Source organism: Antechinus flavipes, chromosome 4 (assembly GCF_016432865.1).
Source record: "Antechinus flavipes isolate AdamAnt ecotype Samford, QLD, Australia chromosome 4, AdamAnt_v2, whole genome shotgun sequence".
Taxonomy (NCBI): domain Eukaryota; kingdom Metazoa; phylum Chordata; class Mammalia; order Dasyuromorphia; family Dasyuridae; genus Antechinus; species Antechinus flavipes.
This window is the reverse complement of record NC_067401.1, coordinates 119,888,526-119,912,357: the sequence shown is the minus strand read 5'-3', so window position 1 is coordinate 119,912,357 and position 23,832 is coordinate 119,888,526. Positions and strand designations below refer to the sequence as shown.

Below are 23,832 nucleotides of genomic sequence, written 5' to 3'. Positions count from 1 at the left end.
TCAAGATTTGAATTCAGACCTCCAGTCTAGACATCTATATACTATACTGACATAGGTGGTTTTTCTTCTTCTTCTTCTTTTTTTTTTTTAACAGAGCTAGTGTGGCCAGCTAAGGTGCACAGAACATCCCCCTCACCTCAGGAGGGATGCTGTCATCCGAATCTGAGCTGTCATCATAGCTGCTCCCATCCAGATTCATCTGCAGTAACTGGTCAATGGTAGCATCCACAGCACCATTGTTGGCTCTCAGCACACACTCAATGATGTCATAGTCCATGTTGGGAAACATGGTCTTGAAGTCCTCCATGGCCTGGTTAAACTCCAGGCGCCGGACTTGCCGAGCGGGCCGACTGTTGTTGAGTTCCTGGGCTGAGGCGTTCCCCCCACCCCGGGACCCACCATTGCTGCTGCTCCTGCGGAACAGGCTTGTCATTTTGCAAAACTGTTTTGGGAAAATGTTTCAAATTTGGCACCAAAATCGATTCTCCCCAGCCCACCCACCCCACTCCCCCCACCTCCACTGCCGCCACCCCCCACTGCTCTGAAATCTCACTCCCTCATCACTTGGGGTGGGGAGGTGGGAACAGGGCAGGGGGGGGGGTGGTAGGGGGACCTCCCAGTCAGGAAGCTAAGTGGTCATGCTGTGAAGTAGCCCTCCAGGACTTGTCCTCAGTGTCTGGCGTCATCCAGTCTTGAGGATGAGGTGATAGAAAGAGATAGGGTTGTCCAATAGTGCCTTGACTATCAGCCTGAGTGCTGTGACATGCTGAACCCGAACCTGATGATATTTTCCACCTAGAACAGAAAGAGAATACAAGTCAGGGGTAGAGAGTAGGCAGTAATATTGATGTTAATGATAATACAACATAACCCACTGAAATTCATTTTTTCCTCCAAAAATGTCAGATTAGAACTGCTATTTTCATATCTGAGAAGCAGATTTATTTCTAAGGAATTTAGGGGGGAAGGATTCACTGACAAAACAATAGAAAGCCAGACAAGAGTTTGGCAGAAATTAGATTTAGACCAGAACCTCATACAAAAACCAGTATGAGCTCAAAATGAATATGTGATCTAGATATATACAATCACAAAATAGATTAGAGAAACAAGGAAAAAAATTATCTTTCAGATCCATGGACAGGAAAAGAGTTCATGAATAAACAAATGATAGAATCACTAGAATTGCTAACTATAACTTGGGAGTTCCCAGCCTGATGATAAAAAGAAAGATTCCACCCTCCTAAGAACTTTTTGTTCATTTGGGTAAATGGACAAACAACGAATAGAATCACTCAAGATAAAATGAATATCTTTGATTACATAAAATTTTAAGTTTTTTCACAAACAAATCTACTGTGATAAAAATTAGAAAGGAAACAGGAATCTGGGGAGAAATCTGTGCAATAAATTTCTCTGATAAAGGTCTCCTTTCTAAGATACCTAAGAAACTAATGTAAGATTAAGAGCCACTACTCAATGTTAAAAGGTTTCTCTGAAATACTAAAAATATATATCTTATTCAAAAAAAGTAAGCTAATGAAATCAGACTACACTGAATTTTCATCAAATTACAGACTTAAAAGCTAGAAACGGGTTTAGAAAATAATCAGCCCAACTCCCTTATTTTTCAATTGACCAAAGAGAGGTCCAGAGCAAATGTAAATTATTTGGCCAAAGTCACAAGTCAAAAAAGAAGTAGTAGAACTCTGGCTCTTAAGTTCGGTATGCTTTGTCCTACAACACACTGCCTCTGATAAGGTCTATTTCTCTGTGAATATTTGATCTGTTATACTCTGTATATTTTCTAGGCTCTAGATTAGCTAGAACCATTTCTGGTGTTTCAAACTGTTTCCTCCCTGTCAACCAGTTCTACTGTAGGTCTCTGTTTCCCAAATGTCAGATGGTGAATCCCCAGAATTCACACAAACAGCAGTTTAAGCAAATTAGGAATTAAGATTGCAAATCTTCAAGAGGAAGGCACAATACCCATACATATATAATACACATATATATAATAATTGGCGCCCAATAGTGCTTGCTCATTGGTTGCCATGTTCCAGCAAGGTGCTATGAGCAAAATATTGTCTCTGGGGTTTAAAATCCCAGTTTTGACCCATACTACTTTTGTGACTATGGGAAATGTCCCTGAACCTCAATATCCTCATTTGTAGAATGACAGCATTCAATCAGAAGATTGCTATTCCCCTATGACTACTAAAGTCTTCCTGCCTCAATTCTGTTCCCCAAGTTTCCCCAAGTCCCCGAGGTAACTGAGATTTTGTCACAATTAGAAGTTCAAAAATCCATTTTAGAAAATTTCAGTTATAAGATGTTAATTGTTACCCTTTGAATAAATAGTGATTCTTTGACTAAAGGAACTTAATTGTGTTATCCTTAGAATAAATAGTGAATCCTTGACTCCTAGGGACTTGGGAGTTGTTCTTTCTCTCAAATAATGTCCTAAACATGAGGAGACAAGTGAAAACCTGTTCCACTTTCACAGGAGGCTGGTTAATCATCTAAGCATTTATTTTACACGGAAGTATTTGCAGTGGGAGCAAATCGATTGAACGGCCTGGTTTCTTCTCTCCTACACCCACCCCCAGATTTTGAAGGTTAAAATATAAACCTTTACCTAGATTTGCTGATGACGTTTGATGGAGCCTGAGATTATAAGGGTCACTGGGAAATGGTATCCCCAGGCAATGACCTGAGCACCTTCGGTATGGGATTAGTTACATACTTTAAAATAGTAAATATACATCCTGATATCCTTATCCCCACATACATATACACACATCACACACTCCTTTCACCTCCAGCAGTGAACACATGGATGAATCTCAGTAAATATTTGCTGAATGAATGAACATGACAAAAATGTATAAACAGGCTCAACTAACTGCAAGACTTCTAGAATGGTGACAGAAGTTTTAATATAACTAGAGAGGGTTATCCAAGGCCATGATCTGATCTGGCTTATACCTGTGTAAGGGAATTAAAAGAGAAAAAGGATGATTGCTGAAACTTCCCAAATAAGTAGAATAGGATAATGGAAAGACAAATGATAGGATTTGGAAGATCTTGATCCTAGCTCCAATTCTGATAACTCCAACTCAATTGTGGTAACTTTGTATAATAATAACAAGAACTAACATTTATATAGTCAGTCACTGTGCTAAGCACTTTATACATATTATCTCATTTGATCCTCATAACAACTCTGGGAAGTAGATACTATTATTATCCCCAGCTTACAGAAAAGGAAACTAAACCAAACAGGGTAAGTGGCTTGCCCAAAGTCTCACACACACACACACACACACACACACACACACAGCTAGTAAATGTCTGAGGTTAGATTTGAACTCAGGTTTTCCTCACTCCAGACTCAGTGCTCTAATCATTGTGACTCCAATTTTATCCACTATACCTCAGTTTTCTCCTCTGTTAAAAAAAAAAAAAAGGCAAGGAATTAAGTATCTGAGACCAAACTTGGAACTCAGGTCCTCCTGACTTCAGGTCTAATGCTCTATCCACTGCACCACCTAGCTGCCCCTAACAACTTGTTCTTGATCTAAGAGGATATATAGGTGAGCATTTTAAAAAATTGTATTGTTCATGAGATCTTGTTGTTTAACACTTTCATTTCCTAACATAGCTTTCCCTCCTTTCTTGCTCAACAAGCCATCCCTTGTCAAAAAGATTTTTAAAAGGAGGAAAAAAAATCAGTTCATCAAAAACCAACCAATGCAACAACTATGGCTGACAATACAGTCCTCTGTAGTTCCCAACTCTGAATCATTATAATGTTGGTAAGAAATTGAATAAGAAACTTGAAAATATGATGATTCTTCCCTATCCAAACACTTTAGCATTATTGTGATTTCCCCCAACTCTAATGCCCTCATCCCTAAAATAAATGTGTCTGTATATATGTGTGTGTATATATATAGATAGATAGATAAAGAGATATAAATAGATAAAGAGAGACATACAGTATAATATCTGGCATTCAGAAAGTACTTAATAAATGACTGTTGATTTATTGTCTTCTATCTTCCACTCACAGCACTGAATGTTTGAAGGGCTGGCATTAGAGACTGGGACCCCAGTCTCCGGATTAAGGATTTTATCCTTAGAACTAACAACAATAAAAATAGCTAAATAAAACTATTTTTATGTTTACAGTGGGTGCTAAATATATATGTTATATGAATTATGTCTTGGACATCCCTAAGAAACAAATATTTACTGAAAAATAAAGGCACTGTGCTAAGTACTTGGATGGGGATATCATGTTGGTATAAAATTTGTAATCTTTGTTATATATTTGTTATCTTAAAACACAAAAATAATCTCTTATTACAGGTTTGCCTATAGAGGACTTCTTAGATTGTCCCTACACACACACACACACACACACACACACACACACACACACACACACCACATCTCCTGCTTCCCCCACTAGGAAACTGTCACAACCAACATTAGAACAGCTTTAGATTCTGTTCAGGATCCAAAAAATAAAGTCTTTGTCCAGAAACTGTGGTCAGAATGGCTGTGTTCAGGTCCAGCTCAGAGAGGCTAAAAATTCTGAGCTGTTGTTACTCAGTCTCTTCCATCAGAGTAGGAGCCTTCTTGGGGCCAGCCTTGTGGTTCAGCTCTGCCACTATTCATGCATATAAATCATGCTTGAGAATTATGGTCCTTATGCTAATGGACTTAGGCAGGCAGTAAAACTGTCTGTCGCCTTCTCGCCCCAGGTAATTTAATAAGGGAGATGGAGCAGCTTTCAGTGCCCCACACAGTCCCCCTAGAGTAAAGAGCCAAGATTCCCTCCCCTCTTTCTTCACTATCTGTAAGGGAAAATATCAGCTGTACACATGTGCTGAATCTTTGCCCATGATGGATCTAACCAACTCCTATGCCATTTGGACCATTCCAAATGAGATCCAGGAAGCTGCAGCATCAGAGACTAAGGAGGTCACTGTAGGATACTTTTACTATTCAGAGAGGCCATCTTTTGGAGGGGCATATCCCCTCCAAAGGCTGCTAACAGATCTAGATGTTGATCCTCCCAAGTGACCCATGAGCCTGGATTCCTTTCCTGCCTTGAATTCCAGATATTACCTAGTCTGAGTGCCTTTAGTTCCCTTACCCAGCATCTTTCAGGAACATGCAGCATCCACTACTGTCAATGAGTATGACCAGTGAAAGGTAAGGTTAAGGGACAAGCTGGGATATTTGGGACTAAAGACATCTTAGGGAATCACTTCAAAGAATTCTACAATATTGGAACTAGAAACAAGTAGCTGTAGAGATGCTCAACAAGTATTTATTAAGCACCTACAGTAAGCAATGACAGCTCCAAATTTATAGTACTCTAATGTTACAAGATGCTTTCTTCACAGTCATCCTCTGGTAAAAGTATCATTATTACTATTATAGTAATGTGGAAACAGACTCAAAGGATGGATAAACGAATGAAGAAATAAAGAACAATGTTAAACATGGGAGATACAAATAGCAAAGCAAAGCTACTCTCACAGAACTCACATTCTAGTAAAGAGATAAAATACCCAGAAAAGGTTTCATCATAGCAAAGAAACTTGTTCATGGTCCCACAGATCTTTGGGTTTCAATTGTTTGCTTATTTTTAATTTATTTTTAAAATTTTGAACTTAGATACCCAAAAAAGAGCATTTCCATATGTTCACACAGAACAGAAAAGAGGACTGTTCATGAAAACATGAATATTTTTATGAAATCATTTCATGTTAATTGTTTTTTTTAAGTATGTGATAAGTACCATAAATTAATTTCAAAATTGTTCTGCTTGTCTGCAGAGCACTTTTTACAAATAAATCAACATAATAAGAGATATCAGATTAAAACAACTCAAAGGTTCCATCTCATATCTTACATATATCAAAGTTGAATCCCCCAAAACAGGGAAAATGACAAATGCTGGTGGGGCTGTGGGAAAACTGATACATCAGTGCATTGTTGGTGGAACTGTGAACTAGTTAACTAGTTCAGTAATTCTGGAAATCAATTTGAAACTATGGCCAAAAAATTACTAAACTGTGCATATCCATTGACTCTGCTATACCATTTACTAGATCTATATTCCTAAGAGATCAAGGAAAGAAGAAAAGGCCCCTTATGCATAAAAGTAATTATAATACTTCTTGTTGTAATGATAAAGAATTGGAAATTCAGGAGGTATCCATCAATTGGGAAATGGCTGAACAAGTAATGAGATATAAACGTGATGAAATACTATTATGCTAGAAGAAATGATGAAAGGACCAGGGTACCAGAGAAGCCTGGGAAAACTTGAGTGAACTGATGCAGAATGAAGTGAACAAGAACAATTTATACAACAATAATAATATTATAAAGACAAATAGTTTTCAAGGCTGAGGAACCCTGTATTTATGAAAAAAGCAGACTATCCATCTCCTGATGGACAGGTAACATACTCAGAACACAGAAAGAGACTTTTTATTCAAATGCAAAATATTTTATTCTTATCAAACAAGATTGTCATTTTTCTTAATATTTTTTATTTTTCCAATTACATATAAAAAAAGTATGAACCGTGGGTTTTCTTTTTCTGCAAGGGGGTGGGGAGAGAAGGCATTTGCTATGAAAATAAAATATTGATTTTTAAAAAATCAATAAGCATTTATTAAACACTCATTTTGTGCCAAGCAATATCTTAAGGACTGGACTTTTTTGAGTCACTAAAACATCCCTGGTGTAATAGTGTGAATTATAGCTTTCTTATTTTTTAGTTGATTAATAAAAGTACCTAGTGGATAAGGACCAAGGCTTAGCTAAGGTCTATATCTTACCTTGATCATTACCACCAGCATAACTAGGTATTTAATAAATGTTTGTTTAAATCAATAAAGAATAGATTTGGCTTACAAAAATTCAATTTCTATGTAACTTTTCAATAGCTCATCTATCATAATAAAATCTGCATGCTTGTGATTAGCTACTAATTGCGGCCATAAGGACCTTTTTTCTTTTTTTAAGGAATAGTCTTTTTAAATAACCTTAATACTTTTAATAATAGCTCAAAAGCAGGACCTGAAGCTTGTGTTGAAGGTTCAGCTACAAGTCTAATGAAGAATTTTGAAAGGAGCAGAATAGGGGGAGAAAGTAAAGAAGAATTTTTTCCTGAGGTCTTCTCAGCTCACCTGAAAAGATGGAGACTTAGAAATAACTAACAGCTGGAACTTTGAGCAAGTTAATCATCTCCTTTCCTCTTCTGCAGAATGGAGGGAAAAATGCAGAATATCTACTTCTGTGTGGTTGTGAGGCTCACAAAAAATAATGGATGAAAAAATGCACTGTTAATTATCATTACTATTATATAAAAGAAAGTGCTATGACACTCCCAAGTCCCTTGGTTGAGAAGAAAGATCAAGAATGCAGGAAATAAGAACTGAGAAGCATATTAATATTGTTATAAATTACTGTACTCCCCTAAAAAGAACTTAAAAATAAATGAATGAAAATATATTCATTTAGGATCTACTATGGGCTAGATGGGGCAATGGATAGTTGGGCATGGAGTCAGGAAGGCTAATCTTCCTGAATTTAAATCTGGCTTCAGATACTAGCTGTGTGATCCTGGACAAGTCACTTAACCCAGTTTGCCTCAGTTTCCTCATCTGTAAAATGAGCTGGAAAAAGAAATGGCAAATCATTCTAATATATTTGCCAAGAAAACCACAAACTGGGTCGCAAAGACTTTGACACAAGTAAACAACTATTTTCTAAGCACTATTTACAAATATTACTCATTTGATCCTCACAACAATTCTGTGATGAAGATGCTATTATTATTCCTATTTTACAGTTGAGGAAGTTAAGGCATCTACTAAGTGTTTGAAGCTGAGTTTTACCTCTGGCTTCCTCACTCCAGGCCCAGAGTTCTCTCTACTGAGCCACCAACCACAAAAGAAAAGAGGTCCAGAGACTTTCAATATGCATAAGACTCTTAAATAAATGACTAGAACTGGAATCTGGCTCTTTAACTGATATAATGGCATTGATCTCTGCTCTCCAAATAAGTCTGCTCCCTCCATCTCAAAAGAAGTCAGGGCTACCAAGTGGGAGAGCTGAGAAACATGGCCTTCCTAGCAAAGCTGAGGCCAGTAAATGGTTTGAGGTTGGAAGGGCTGAACTATAGTAAGAGCAGATGAGTTTCTAAGTCTGGCACTGGTATAGTAAGCTACCCCACCCATACACCCATACATAGGAGATCATTAGGCTGCTCACAGAGGAGCAAACCAGTCAGGTTTGGAAAATGGTACAGATTATACCTTCTAGTCAACTAGCAGTGGGATCGGACCCACAAGTGGCCATTTAACTTATATTCTGGGATAACGGGGAGAGCTATCTAAAAAAAAAAAAAAAAAAAAAAGGAAGGAAGGAAGGAAGGAAGGAGGAAGGAAGGAAGGAGGGAGGGAAGAAAAGGAGGGAAGGAGGGAGGGAGGAGGAAGGAAGGAAGGAAGGAAGGAAGGAAGGAAGGAAGGAAGGAAGGAAGGAAGGAAGGAGGGAGGGAGGGAAGAGAAAAGAAAGAGAAAGAGGGGAAGAAAAGAAAAAATTGGGAAAAGTGACGAATAGGATCCTAATTTTTGCAGACATAAAATAAGGACTACTCTTTCTACAATGGAAAAAATGGTTAGGGGTGGCCTTCCCACTCCTATAGGATGCTTTATTGTGGGTTGTGATTATGTTCATTCATACCACATGACTACAATTTAAATACTTTCATGAGGGCATCTCTCATTGAACCCATCTCCCTCAACAGCTTACAAAATGCCATCTGCCTAGGTCTAGAAAGGACCCCAGAGGCTGGGTAGTCAGAAATTATAAATTGGAAAGGACCTTACAAGTCATCTAATCTATTCCCCTAATTTTTCACATAAGGGCATTAAGACTCAGAAAAGTTAAGTTACTGGTCCAAAGTTACACAAGTAGTATCAGAAGTAGAATGTGAACTCAGGTCTTTTGATTCCACTCAGAGCTTTTTCCATTGTACAACACTGCCTCAGCATACTCAACTATTTCTCTTTTTCTGATTACCCATTCACTGTTCTCTGTGTGTATGTCTCTGTGTCTCTCTTTGTCTGTCTCTGTCTCTTTTTCTCTCTGTCTTTCTGTTTCTCTCGATCTCTCCTCTTTTCTCTCTCTCTTCTCTCTTTCCGTCTGTCTCTGTCTCTGTCTTTTTCTCTCTCCCTTTCCCTCTCTTCCTCTTTCCCTCCTTTCCCCTCTCTCTTCTCTTTTCTCCTCTCTCTCTTTCCCTCCTTCCTTCTCTCTTCCCTCCCTAGTTCTCTCTTCATACATATAGAGATATATGTATACATGTACATAAACTTATATACACATGTGTATGTATATGTGTATTATGTGTATGTGTGTGTATATATATATATATATATATATATATATATACACACACATACATACATATATCTTGTATCTTACCTATTTAAATGTAACAGCTGTTTTGAAGAAATCCCTGCAGGTGGGTGGACTTCAGAGGGAAAGGAAAACAGTTAAGACCCAAGCTAAGCATTCTGGGCTTTGTAATTTAGGCTCATCTTTCTAACCAAGAAGTCACTGCAAAGTGGGTTGGAGCTCAAAACATATTATATTCATATATATTATTTTCTTAGACTGTGAGGTCCTTGAGACCAGGAGCAATTTTTGCCCTTTTTGGTACCCCCAGGATCTAGCACAATTCTTAATAAATAAGAAAAAATTTAATAAATGCCCATTCATCATCAGTTTTCAATTCTCACCTAATCTGGAACCAGGGATGAACAATTTTTCTAAAGCAGGTAGGGTACCATTCTCTCAATGCCAAACTGAACATTCAGAGGCTCAGATCCAAGCATTTGGCCTGTGGTCTTTATTAACACATTTTTCTTCCATTGAAATGATCACAGAATCATAGATTTTAGAGCTGGCAATGTTCTTAGAAGCCATCTGGTTTAATTTTCTCACTTTATAGACAAGGAAACTGAGGCCCAGAGAAATGACTTAGCCAAAATGTCTGTCTGTTTGTCTCTGTCTTCTCTCTCTCTCTCTCTCTCTCTCTCTCTCTCTCTCTCTCTCTCTCTCTCTCTCTCACACACACACACACACACACACACAGAGAGAGAGAGAGAGAGAGAGAGAGAGAGAGAGAGAGAGAGAGAAAGGTTTTAAGTTATAGAGATGGGATTTGAACCCAAGTCCACTTCCTCCACTGGCAAAGTGAATAGAGTGCTGGGGCTGGGCTAGAGTCAGGAAAACTCATCTCCTTGAGTTCAAATCTAGCCTCAAACTTAGTAACTGAATGACACAAAGGTCACGGAACCCTGTTTGTCTCAGTTTCAGCTGTCAAATAATTTGTGCTCAATATTATTTTTCTACTGCTTCTTTTTTCAGTTCAAATCTACATGGATTACATTTTTGGTGGAGTGGAAAATCCTCAACTTGGGAATCAGACCACCCAGAGTTGCGTCCCAGGGTCCATTATTCTCTGTGGAACTCTAAGCAAATTCTATCCTTCTCCTGTCTGGGTCTCAACTTCTTACTTTACAAAATAAAGGAGCTGGGTTGGATGATGAAAGGGTGACAGGATTTGTGTTCTCCTGCCCTCTCAGAAAGCACTCCCACCCCTGGGCTGGACCTTAGTGAGACTGCCTCCCCCCCCCCCCATAGGGAGAATTGCCTTATTTCCATCAGGAATTAAGGCATTCTGACAAGCTTGAGAATCATAGGCTGGGCTGAGCACTTGGGGCTTTTCAAAGAGATGGCAGAGCTTTCTGAATTATGGTCCTGCTGGGCCCTAGGGCAGAGTATAAATTATCCCTCTACAATCCACTCGCCAGTGGGCAGTGTGTGTGAGGGAATCCCCAAGTGGGCCCCGGGCTGCCCAAGTTCCTGCCCAGCAGTACACACAGCTCGGGAGGGAGGGCAGGGGCGGCCCGAGGTGCTGGAGAAGGGAACTCGGAGGAATGTGTTTGTCAGTGTGTGAGTGAGTGTGTGTGTGTCCCCGGAGAGAGGGGAGGGGAGGGTGGGAGCAGCCCCGACAGAGAAGCCTTGTCCTCCTGCTCCGGGGCCAGCTTGTTTTCTTCCCAAGCTATTAATGTCGTTGCAGCTTCAAAAGCCGGCTGACCTTTAAATGCCCAGCCTCCCTCTCCTGCCAAAGGCACGGAAACGGCTTAATGGAAACTCGGCTCATAAATTATCAACCGGGCTCAAACGTCCGCAGCTGTCGGAGCTGCAACAAAGCCGGCCTCATGCCCTCCCCTCCCCCCTCCAGCTGCTCAGCTGCCACACCTGTGCCCCTGACTACCGCCAGGAGGGGGCAGGGATGAGGGGGACACGGGGAAGTGGACAAGGAGATAGGGACAAAGAAAGAGACAGAGACACAGAAAAAAAAGGACAGAAAAAGAAGCGGACAGAGGGAAACTGAGGCGCTGGGGAAAGTGACAGAGAAGGAAACTTATCCTGTAAGAGAAACAGAGACAAAAAGGGGAAAGGAATTTGAGAGAAACTAACAGAGAATCCAAAGCGGGGAAGGGGAGTTAGCCAAACAGACAAACGAGAGTGGGTCCCTAAGAATCTAGATGGAGGAAAACGGCAGCTGGTTAGAGAGCGGGAGAAATTTTCTGTGGAAGGAGTGAAAATCAGCTCAAGCCTTTGTAGTAGACAATTCATCTCTAATCCGTCCCAGCCCCGATGGTCCTGAGGCCAGGTTTTAATCCCAACCTTGTTGGTCAGGCAAGAAGGTATTCTATCCCGTCAGTCACCCAGACAAGGGGAAGTAGAGTTAGATTCATCGATATTGACCTGGGAGGGAGCCACACGAAAGCTACTAGTTTACCTATCCCCCAATCTAACTTGCATCTTATTCAGGCAACAACTTTGACTGTCCTATCCCTAATGCAGCAAAGTCGTGGGGACTAACAGATCAGGCTCAGAAGCTCACACAGTCTATCACTTTCTCTGTCTCTTTCTCTTTCCCTTTCCCTCTTCCCCTCTCCCTCTCTTTCTTCCTTTCTTTTCCTCTCTCTGCCTCTCTCTCTCTCTTTTTCTCTGCCTCTCTCTGCCTCTCTCTCTCTCTCTCTCTCTCTCTCTCTCTCTCTCTCTCTCTCTCTCTCTCTCTCTCTCATTGACCAATAATGAACCTCCCTAAACCCTCAATGAGGTTGAAATAGGAAGAAATCAATTCAGTTGGAGAGAAATATCTGAACAAAGACAACTCAATTAAATTCAATTATTTGTTTATTATTACACTTGAGTTCAGAGATATGATCTCTTCAGTTTAGGGAGCACTGTCTTTGAAAATCACCTCTACTAATGTGCAAGCCACATTTCTATACTTTACAGTTTTAGAAATGAGATGCTAATAACATGCCCAGGATCATAGGGTGTTTCAGAAGCTAGACTTGAATTCAGATCTTCCTGACTCTGTGGACAACTCTCCCTACCTATTTGATCATACTGCTTTTTCTAGGCTGGGGTTATAAAAGCAATAAATCAATTAGTCAAACTCGATTACCAGGCACTTATCAAGCATCCATACTGTACTGAGATGGGGTAGCTCAATGGTGCTAGGATAGGATAGGTCCCACAAAGGTGGGAATCAGGAAAACCTGAGTTCAAAGCTGACCTCAGAAACTCACTAGCTCTGTGACGAGGGCAAGTCACTTAACTCTACCTGCTTCAGTTTCTTCATCTTAAAATGAGCTAGAGAAGGAAATAGTGAACCACTCCAATATCTGCACCAAGAAAACCCCAATGAGGTTGTAAACACTTTTGAGAGAGAGGCAGGACTGAGCAACACATACTGATAATTGTTCTAGGCACTGAATACAAAGACAAAAATGAAGTGGTTCTTGCCATGAGGGAGGGATCATAAATTTAAAGCAAATAGGAGGTAGTATTAGGTACACAGGGACAAAGTGATAAAGATGAAGAAACTGAGGCTCTGAAAAACATTTATCATAGACCAGAAAGATACTGGGTGACAAGGCTTGGGATTCAGAACCAGCACTCTTCTCACTATCTTTCTTTTTACCTGCCCCGATATTCTAGGAGAATCTGAGGATGGAAACCAGATGGGGAGATGAAGAATCTGCAGGGGGGAGGGGAGAGAATAAAAACTCTTCTATCCCAGGATCTTCCCCAAAAACTTTAAATCTCTGTTTTCATATCTTCCCATACAAAGGATGAATGCATACAGTAGGCAAGGTTTAAACTTTGTCCCTTTGTCCCAAGTCTGAATATTTCATCTTCTATTTTTGTCCCCTGGGGATTTTGAGCCATCATTATGATATACTCAATGTGTCATAATCAAATGAAATAGTATATGAATTTTTACAAGCCTTAATTTTTTTTATTATTTTATTATTTTTTAAATTTTTAAAGATTTTATTAATCATTATTTTTTTAAATAAAATATTTTACTAGCTACAAAGGAAAGTAGATTTCCTGATATTATTAGCAAAAGATTTGCATTTGTAAAAATTAATATTTAGAAGACTTTTTTTAAACCTTTCCACATATTGGTCCTAGTCATTGTCTCACAAGTTCTGTGCAGAACTCCTAGAAATTTCCTTCTTCACTGGATCACAGGATATAGAACCAAAAGAGATCTCAAAGAGCATCTATCTAGTCTCATTCTTTCGCTTCTCAGATGGGGAAACTGAGGCTGAGACTGGCATGCAGGGTATTCCAAGCCAAGTCCTCTAACTGCAGATTTAATACCCTTCCTTCTCCAGGTTACCTCTCTGGAGACAGTGAGCTAATTTGGGATCATCTCCACTGCATGCCCTCCTCTCAACTCACAGTACACACACCCAAACACACCAGTCTTAGCCCAGATATTTAATCCAGGCACCTGGGAGAGTAAAGATCAAAGCCATCAACTGAAGCCAGAAGAGCCAGTAATCGTTGTCCCCACCCTTCTCTTTTCCTCTTTTTCCTCCTCCTCCTCCTCCTCTTCCTCCTCTCACCCCCTTTTCCCAACTGGTTGGCAATTTCTGAGAGAAAGCTGGAGAGTGTGCATGAGTTAGAAGAGGAATCACCCAGACTGTGGGAGCAAACTCAACTCTCAGCCATTCTGTCCTAGAGCAAAGGAGAAACCAGGAAGCAGCTCAAGTTACACAGACATAGAGTTGGTTGAGCTCCAACCATGATCTCATCGTGCCTGGGCCATGCTGAATAACTCCTGCTGCTTGTGAAGAAGCAGTTAGCCGCCCAGCCTCCCCACCACTACCTCCTTTCTGCTGCTCATGCTGTGAGCACAGGTCTTATGATATGGCAGAAGGAGAACAGGGGCTGGAAAACCTACGTTTGACCCTCTGGTCCTGCTTCATGCTACTTTGATGATTCGGGCAAGTCAATTGACCTCTCTTAGCCAATTATTAAAAATAAGCCTATCTTTCAGCTCAATGGTAGGTACTAGATGAGCAGATCTCTCGGCTCTGTAGATTTTCCTATCCTATGAAAATTACAATTCTCATATGGACTAAAGGCTGGTGGGGGAGATTAAGGAAGGAAGCAATGGCCCATTTCAGGGGCAAAGTGATAAGTATAGCACTTTGATACCTGCAAAGCACCTAACAGGTGCAGGGCCCCCAGAGGTTTGCCCCAGATCACCCATGTGGGAAAGGGGCTGAGCATACCAGTAGTTAGATCACAGATATAGAATTAGAACTTCAGAGACCATCCAGCCCAAACCCCTCGTTTTTACAGATGAAGAAACTGAGATACGACTTGCTTAAGGCTGTACAAAGAGTAACTATCAGAGGTGGTTTCAGAGTCAATGCTCTTTCTAGTGACTGCTTGGGGGAGGGTGATTGGCTACAGAAGATGGGAACAGCATAAATAAGCAAAAGTAGGAAATAATTTTTAACTGACCTGGCATGAAGTCAAGGGGAAAACAAAGGCCAGGGAAGCTGTGAAGGGGAGCTGTCTAGAGGGTGGGGGATGATGGATTCAGTTTTAGACTGGTGATAAAGGTAGGAGAAGGAGCAGACACCCATAATCCTTGAGAATAATGGAGCAATGAAGACCCTACACTGTATGGCTTTTTTCTGATTGTCATTATGTAGCCTTTAAGCAGTAGCCTTTAAGTCCATCCATACTTTACCCCATTATCTAGTCCTGGAGATATGCCCAATCTGATTTAGTAAGAGCACATAGAATGACAACTCCAAGCTATAAGGGAATTAGGAGATCAACTAGCCTAACCTCTCACCTTATTAAACAGGTGAGGAAACTTTTACCCAAGAGCACACAAGAAGTCAATGGTGATAGTGCAAGAACTGGGGTGTCTTGACTTGTCCAGTGTTTTTTCTATCACACCACAAAACTAACACTATCTAGCTTCTGTAGCAGAGGCTCTGGATGGTAAAAAGAGCATTATCAGGGAGGTGCTCTGTTTTCCAAATCAGTCTCTTCTGGGGAAAAAAAAAAAAAAAAGATTTCAGCTGCTAAGGAGATGGATCATTTGGGATGGGAGCAGGAAACAGGAATGAAACCTCCTTCTGTCTGTCCTATAGTTCCAGTGAGTGAATAAGAAAACATCTATGGAGGGGAAAGGGAACAAGACCCTCCCTCTCCTCCTCCCCCTACTTGAGCGAGCCAGGATATACCATCAGAAATTCCACTCGCAAATGTCTGCCCCAGCTCAAACAACAGATGGGATTGTTTAAGTGTCCCTTAGAGCAGAAGTCTCAGAGATTCCCACCAACACTTACCCTCCCTGGAGATTGTGTCTGCAAAAAAGCTCATTCTCTCTATAACCAGGGAAATGTAGAAGCAAGCACCAAGGTGCCCAGTTGACGTACACAGACATATGTACACACACACACACACACACACACACATATATACACAAATATTCCTCTTGCATATCAATCACCAAGTATTAAATGCCAACTACGGGCACACTCATCACAAATATTTGTAATCTATAAAAATAATAGTGGATTAGCATTTACATAAGGCTTTAAAATTTGCCAGATATATCTACTTTATCACATGTGGTCTCCTCGATAACCTCTTGAGGTAGTTGCTATTATTTACCCTCTATTTTATAGATGATAAGACTGAGGCTTGGGGCTTGAGGTTGTTTTCTTGCCCACAACTACTAAGTGTCTGAGGCATGATTTAACTCCCAAGTCCAGCCACCTGGATGTTCACTAATTAGAATATGTATCTATCCAACTACGCTCAGTTGGCAGTCTTGTGTACACGCCAAGATATCAAAACTCAAACTTTAATGAGGGGCAAATAGCACTTTCTGGGGAGAAGAGTATTCAGCAGAATAGGAGGGAGGACTCATAGCTTCCCCACTGGCCTATGAGGCACTACTGTGAATTTTCCCCCTTCCTGGAAAATCCCATCCACCTCTACTCTCTCCATTTTCTAACTCCCCTTTCCCCCAAACTGAACTCAGCTATATCTGTTTATATCATATCTCCTTAGAACATGAGACCATTTCTCACACACACACACACACAGAGAGAGAGAGAGAGAGAGAGAGAGAGAGAGAGAGAGAGAGAGAGAGAGAGAGAGAGATTCTTTGTCCCTTGGTAAGCAGCTTGGCTGGCAAACATGATTTATTTCATCTTGATATCCCCAGCACCTAGCATGTGCCTTGTACCTAGTAGGTTTTTCAAAATGCTCTTTGGGTGGATATGAAATAAACCAATTCTTATAAGGCTCTGATCCTAAACCCAGATTTGTGGCAAAGTTGGGAAAGGTCCAATAATCCCTCTTATCTTTTCCCATCTGTGCACAAAAGGCTTTTTATGACTTGTGCTAAAGTCAGACTGACCTGATAATAATAACGAGAACCAGGAAGTAGGGCACTAGGACCTCAAGGGCTTCCTGGATCCAAAACACATATCCACACCCACTTTTTGTTCTTCTCAAGGGTTCAGTGTTCAATGGGCTCAGTAGGTGACATCCAAAAGCCTTTAAGGAAAAGCCATTGAGAACCCCTGCACTGGAGAAATGGGAGCCCCACTATTTCTGACCAGTAGGGAAATAGCATCAGGGTTGCCACGAGAAAAGTACATTGATACGACCTGGACAAGGAGGAAGAAGACAGTTTGGAAGAGGTCACCCAAGCTCCAGCTTTCTATATATCTCTGTTGCTTCAGGCCTCAATTTACCCCTCTGTAAAATAGGTAGAAACAATCCCCCGACCTATCCTCCATCTTTCAGGAATGCCAATGAAAGGAAGTGAAGATTGCATCAAAATTACAGAAATAAGGATTTGTCTTTGAGGGACAAATCTTGAATGGGTGTGGTGGAGTTGGGGAGAGGGAGACAGGAAGCTAAGAAGAAGGCTCATGGATCATTGAATGGTCCTGTTTAGAGTTGGAAGTGATCCCAGAAGTCATTTAGTCTAGTCCCTTCATTTTATAGATGAGGAAACTGAGACCCAGAGAGTGACTTATGACTTATCCAAAATCATACGATAAATAGCAGAGATAGGATTTGGATGGTACATCTCCAAAACATACCCACAGTTCCATGCTGCCTTCCTCTTTTCTCAATTCAGTAGGAAAGTCATTAAGACAAATTTAAGGAGCAGCTAGATGGTACAATGCATAGAGCACCAACCCTGAGTTCAAATCTGGTCTCAGACACTTATACTTCCACTTCCTAGCAAGTCACAACTCTAATTGCCTGTCCAAACAAAACAAATAAAGACAAATTTATCCTCAAAACCCTGCTTTAATCTATGTCCCTACAATCCAACAATGGAGTCCACACTATTGTGGTCATTTCACTCAATGGAACCACCCAATCCCTTATTTATGTTTGTGATGGTATATAAAAGTAATAATGATACTAGTTTTTATTTTTATTGTATCTGGGTTTTTTTATCATAGCTTTTTATTTTTCAAAATACATGCAAAGATAGTTTTCAATATATTTATTGTATTTTATCTTTACATATGCTAACTTTAGATACTGACAATAAAAATGTGAAGTAAATGCTACACGTTGTATTGTCTACAGATTAGGAAACTGAGGCAGTTAAAATGACTTGTCAAGATTGACACAACTAACAGTCAGACACAAGATTAAAACTCAGGTGTCTCCTGACTACAGGTCTAACACGCTTCCCACTACACTATGCTTACTTTTGTTGCTGTTGTTCTGTTGTGTCAGTCATGTCCAACTTTTCATGACCCCTTTTGGAGTGTCTTGGCAAAGATGCCAGAGAAAGTTTGTCATTTCCTTCTCCAGCTCATTTTGCAGAAGAAAAGACGGAGGCAAAAAGAATTAAGTGTTTTGCCTAGGATACCATGTGGCTAACAAGTTTCTGAAGCTGAATTTGAATTCAGGTCTTCCTGATTCCAGGTCTGGTGCTCTGTCCACTGTACTACCTAGCTGCCTCTCCAGTTCTGACTCAAGCATAAACTGGATTTAAGTGAGGCAGATTTTGCACAATCATCAGCCTCTTTCTCTCTCTTCCAGAGTCATCTAAGTCCAGTAGCAAGAAAAAAGTCAAGATGACTGACAATAAATGGCTTGGGATGCGGTGGATGATTGTGGCATTTTTGATGACTGACTAAGCTCTAAGTGCCCCATAGCACCTGCTTCAGCCTCCTTCATGACCCATTGGACCAAATTGCCTAGATGTCTTACATTCTAAGGGGAAAATAAAGAGTGATCATGATAAGAGTATCAGCTTCCCACAGAAGCCCTAAGAGCCCAGAGTTTTTGTCAATACCCACGTACCTCAGCATGGACACTACTCACATGTATAGCATTTCTTTGTCCTGTGTGTGTGTGTGTGTGTGTGTGTGTGTGTCCCCAGAATTATTTTGGACAATGGCTCCAGGAAGGATAAAGAAAGTCAGTGGTAGGATGGGGAGGTGGGGGAGTGTTAGAAGGACCCAGGGATGGGTTCATTTCAACCAAGAGAAGGTTAAGCTATAAAGCAAGAGTTACTGAAACTGCACTTTCCATACCCTCTAAATTTGGCACCCTGAAACAAAACCCTGCATGCACCACCTTAGTTAGTCAATTCGTCAGTGAGCATTTATTAAGCACTAACTATGAGTCAGGCAGTGTACTAAGTGTTGAAGATAAAAGAAAGAAGAAAACAGATGCTGACCTCAAGAAGCTTACATTATAATGGGAGAAACAACTTGTAAATAACTAGGTATTTACGAGATACCTGCAGAGTAGATAGAAGATGATCTCAGAAGGAAGGTACTAGACAGCTGAAGGGACTGAGAAAACTCCTGCAGGTGGTGGGATTTAAACTGAGTCTTGAAGGAAGTCAAGGGAATCAAGAGGCAGAGATGAGCAGTATGAGCATTCCAACTCCTAGTTCTGTACTACATCTTTAATTTACTACCATCGTATATCCTTCTTCCATAAGTTTTTTAAATTGTTACTAATGAGTACAAGAATTGAATGAAAAATGGAATAGTCTAAGTTCTATAATCTTCCGTCTCTTGGTTTGTCTCCCCCGTTAGACCACAATATCCTTGAAAGGAGGGGCTACCCGTATTATCAATCAATTCTCAATCAATTGTCTACCTATGAAACACTAGCAACACATTTTTAATCCTAGATTAGTTAGGACTACAGGCTACTTTATAAACTCTTGGATTGCTGTCCCCTGCTTCCCATCCCCCACTGTAGAGTCTGATCCCCAGAAGGTATTCAATAAATAATCACCAGACAAAGAGCCTGATTAAATTGGCCTGGATGTCAAATGTCTAGCAGAAGGGATTAGTCCAAATGCACTAAGGGACCATTACAATTCCTCTTCTTGCTTGGAATATTAACTCCTTCCACAGAGTCAGGGTGAGTGGATATTGAATAACAATAATGGTGTGTTGGGAAATGCAATGTATTTGGAGTAAGAGGATCTGGGTTTGAAACTTGGCTTTGTGACCTATGTAATCTTGGACAAATGACAAGATCTCTTTGGGTTTCAGTTTCAGTTTATTCAACCCATTCATCCATCAATCAGCAAGTACTTATTAAACACCTACTATGAGCCAACCACAGGGAAATACAAAGAAAAAAATGGAAGCCCTTACATTTTGTCTCGTATAAAATAAGAGGCCTCACTAAGGTCTTTCCGGGTCTCAATTCTCTGATCTTCTACATTTCAAAGATGGCTATAGTCTCACTGGAGGCTGAATAGGTGGGATACAGACTGGTATAAGGAAGAACACATAGAGAAAGGACCAAAAACAGCAGTGTTAGGAGAACAGACTCCAACTTAACATCTTGGGATGCTTAGATAAAGATGCTTTAAAAATAAAGGAAGATGCCTGAGAAAATCAACATGTGAAAATGGCTTTTTGTTTTTATTTTTCCTATTTCCTGTCAGGAAGAAAAAGCAGAGATCCCCTAGAAAACAGGCTCCAATTTCTTGCAATCATAGCTGTGACTGGTCCCCCACCCATTCTGCTCCCCAATTCCTCTGACTCCCAGGCTGGGCAAGTAGAATTTCCTTTCATAATGCCACAAGCAAAGGTGCTCAGGAAACAAATTTGTCACAAACATAGAAATGAGATGATTTGACTTATTTTTCTCATGGGACCTTTCTACCAAGGGAGGCTAAACCAAAGGGTCTGAACCCTTAAGAGGGAACTTTGAAAAACAATAACAACAAAAACCTCAGCAGGATTACAGAGACAGGCAAATCCAGATGCTGCTGGCAAGGCTCCCACTGCCACATCTCTGCAAGTGGATCAGAGTGTGTGGAAAGAGGAGGGGCTGGCAACAGAGCCGATCTGACCCATGCCACGTGGTGTTTGCTGGAGCTTGTGATCCTGTGTGTGTGTATGTGGACCCCTCACTTTGCTGCTATCTCTTTTTACCTGCTGTGTTGAAGGAGATAAAGAAAAATAGAATGAGAGAAATTGAAACTCAACTAACTATCAAGACCCAACTTCCACATTTGGAAACATCTGTCAGAACTGTGGCAAAAAAAAAAAAAAAAATCCCAGACTAACTTCATTAGTCATTTAAGAACACAAAAATAGATCACAAGGGGAAAAAACCGATCTCCCATGAGGGATTGCTCACTGTCCATCACTTTGTGTTAATGTGTTCCCATCTGTACACAGGGGCTTGTGTCTGCCTGTGCCTGTGTTTAACACAAACATATACCTCCCAGAGAAGGCCAGGAAATCAACTCTCGGCTGGGTCAAAAAGTGGGGCCCAGAGGAGAAATAGCTCTTCTAGATGGAACAGAAGTGATATTTCTCTGCATCAGAATAAGCAAGCATTAGGAAAACAAGGAAAACTAAGGCAGGAGGGAAATAAAGAATACTGAATTTGGAGTCAGTGAGAATGTGGATTTAAATCTCAGTTTTGCTATTTAACTGTTTCCTTTCTGAATTACTTAATTACTCCACTAAATTACTTAGATTCTCTGGGTCTTTTTCCTCATCTGTAAAGTAAAAAGAATTGGACTAGATTAGAGATTATTAAACTAGATCCCCAAGAGGTCCATAGATACAATTTCAGGGTATCCATGAACTTTGATGAGAAAAAGATTTTCATCTTTATTTTTACCTCAAACTGAAATGTAGTTCACATATTGAAAATGATGACTCATACCTGATTTGTTAGGAGTATGCATGATTATGAAAGGGGGCCCACTGGCTTCCCCAGACTGCCAAGGGAGTCTATGACACAAAAAAGGGGAAGAATCCCTGGATCAGAAGAGCTTTAAGGTCCCATCCAGTTCTAAATTCTCCTGATAAAGACCAAACATACTTAAGGTTCCTCAGGCTGTGGTTGCACTAAGAAACTGATTCCTGGTTTCCTGTTGGAATCACCAGAATTTGGGGTGGGAGGGAAGATTGTGAGTTAAGTTTATGTGTGGTTCTATTTCTGACACTCTCACACATGTGCAAACAAATGAAGCCTTAATTGTAAGACAGAACTCACACAGAAGCCTTTCCAAGTGTCGTCAAAACCAGCCAATCTGAGAGGAAGCCTCCAGACACTCTCCTGGGGATGGATGGGTGTTCCCAGAAAGCCAGGATGCTGTGCCTTCTCAGCACCTCTGCAGGCAGGTGCACAGTTAAAATACACTGAGCACAAATAAATAAATACACGAAATGCACTGAACATAATTTCCCAGAGTCCCTCACCTTCTAGAACCCATCCACAGCCTACAGTCTACCTTCAGTACCTCTATCCGCTGCTGGATGGTAGTTCCCAGTGGATTTGACAGGGACAGAAAGTGGCTATCCCTTGGAAATCACTGACCTTCTGAGACAGTTTTGAAGCCTTTATTCTTAAGAAAGTAATCTACCATGGAGCTTTCAGGGAAAGATAAGAAGAGGGTAGGGAGACCCTGGGATGGCCCAATCAAAAGCACACCTGGGGCAGTTAGGTGGTATAGTCAATGTAGTGTAGCTCTGGCCCTAAGTTCAAATCTGGCTTCAGACACTTGATACTTATTAACTGTGTGACCCTGAGCAAGTCCCCTAATTAACTCCAATTGCCTCACACACTAACAAGCAAACCACAATTGACACAAAGAAACAGATACATACAGAGAAACACGAGGGGTGGGAAGCTCACCTAGATATACATACATGTGCAACACCTGAGAATCTGTTCTCTTTTATTTTATTCTGGACTTAGCAGGCACTAAAGAAAATGAATATTTTCTGATGAGGAGGGAGGAGGAAAGGTTGGGAGGAAGGGGGAGAGATGTACATTGGTCAACAAGAGACAACTTAGGGAAAATGAAAGAAGAGTAAGAGACTCAGAATCCAAACCCCAGCTTTGTCACTTACTAGTTGTTTGGTTCTGGGAAAATTATATCAATCTCTCTTTGACTCAGTTGCCTCATCTGTAAAATGGGAATAATACTTTCCAGGAGGGCAGAAGTATTGGGAGAATCAAATGAGATAACCTAGCTTTGCTAGCCATGATTATAATTATGTAAACAAAAGGGTTTATAAATGTAGTAACAGATATATATGCCACTTCTGCGGGGTGGGGAAGTGGGGGGGGGGGAGGCAGGGAAGTGAGCTGATGGGACAGCTGTCTTCCCTCTACTGTTGATCACTGTTCCTTTAAGAATTATGGAGTTGGAAGGAGTCCTCCCCTTTACAATCCTTGACGGGGGATCAGTCATCTTCTAAAAGACTTCCAATGATGGAAAATCTCTGCCTGTCTTTAGGACAGCTAGATGGCTCAGCTGATAAGAGTTTTGGGCCTGGAGTCAAGACGTGAATTCAAATTCAGCCTCAGGTACTTATTAGCTGTGTAATCCTGGGTCTTAACCCCATAGCAAACCCCTCCAGTATCTTTGCCAAGAAAACTTCATGGACAGTATATCTAGCCTGGGATATCTTTGCTCCCGATCAGTATTTATTGCTTCCTGCCCCTGGGAGTTCTTTATCTTCAAACCCATCCAGGATGGGAGTGGCAAGAGTGGGACCTGGGCTGAAAGAGGATCACAAAAAAATTGGACACAACTGAACAGTAACATACCGGTCATCCAGAGCTGCCCATTTCCTCATTTCCACCCTCTCCTCCAAATTCAACCTTCCATGGCCAAGAAGGAGGACCCTAATGCTCGACAACCCTTTAAATACTTAAAGATATCTAACACATCCTCTCCCTTCCAAATCTTCTCAGACTAAATTCCCCAGGAAGCTGCCCATAGACATTTATGAATTATGTGACCCTGAGTCACCTAACTGTTCTCAGCTTCAAGTTCCTCATCTATAAAATGGGAGTAATAACATCTACCACACAGAGTATCAAAAGAGATAA

General features: G+C 40.7%; 1 protein-coding gene across 2 annotated transcripts in view; it reads right to left on the bottom strand.

Annotated features, from left to right (window-relative positions):
• CUEDC1 (CUE domain containing 1) overlaps nucleotides 1–503 on the bottom strand; it is a 32,330-nt gene extending 31,827 nt beyond the window's left edge. For both annotated transcript variants that reach the window (XM_051994215.1, XM_051994216.1), the window contains exon 1: nucleotides 137–503. In XM_051994215.1, the coding sequence (XP_051850175.1) occupies nucleotides 137–433 (297 nt within the window). In that variant the 5' untranslated portion in view covers nucleotides 434–503. The remainder of the gene's footprint in view (nucleotides 1–136) is intronic.
• Nucleotides 504–23,832: the final 23,329 nt, after the last annotated feature.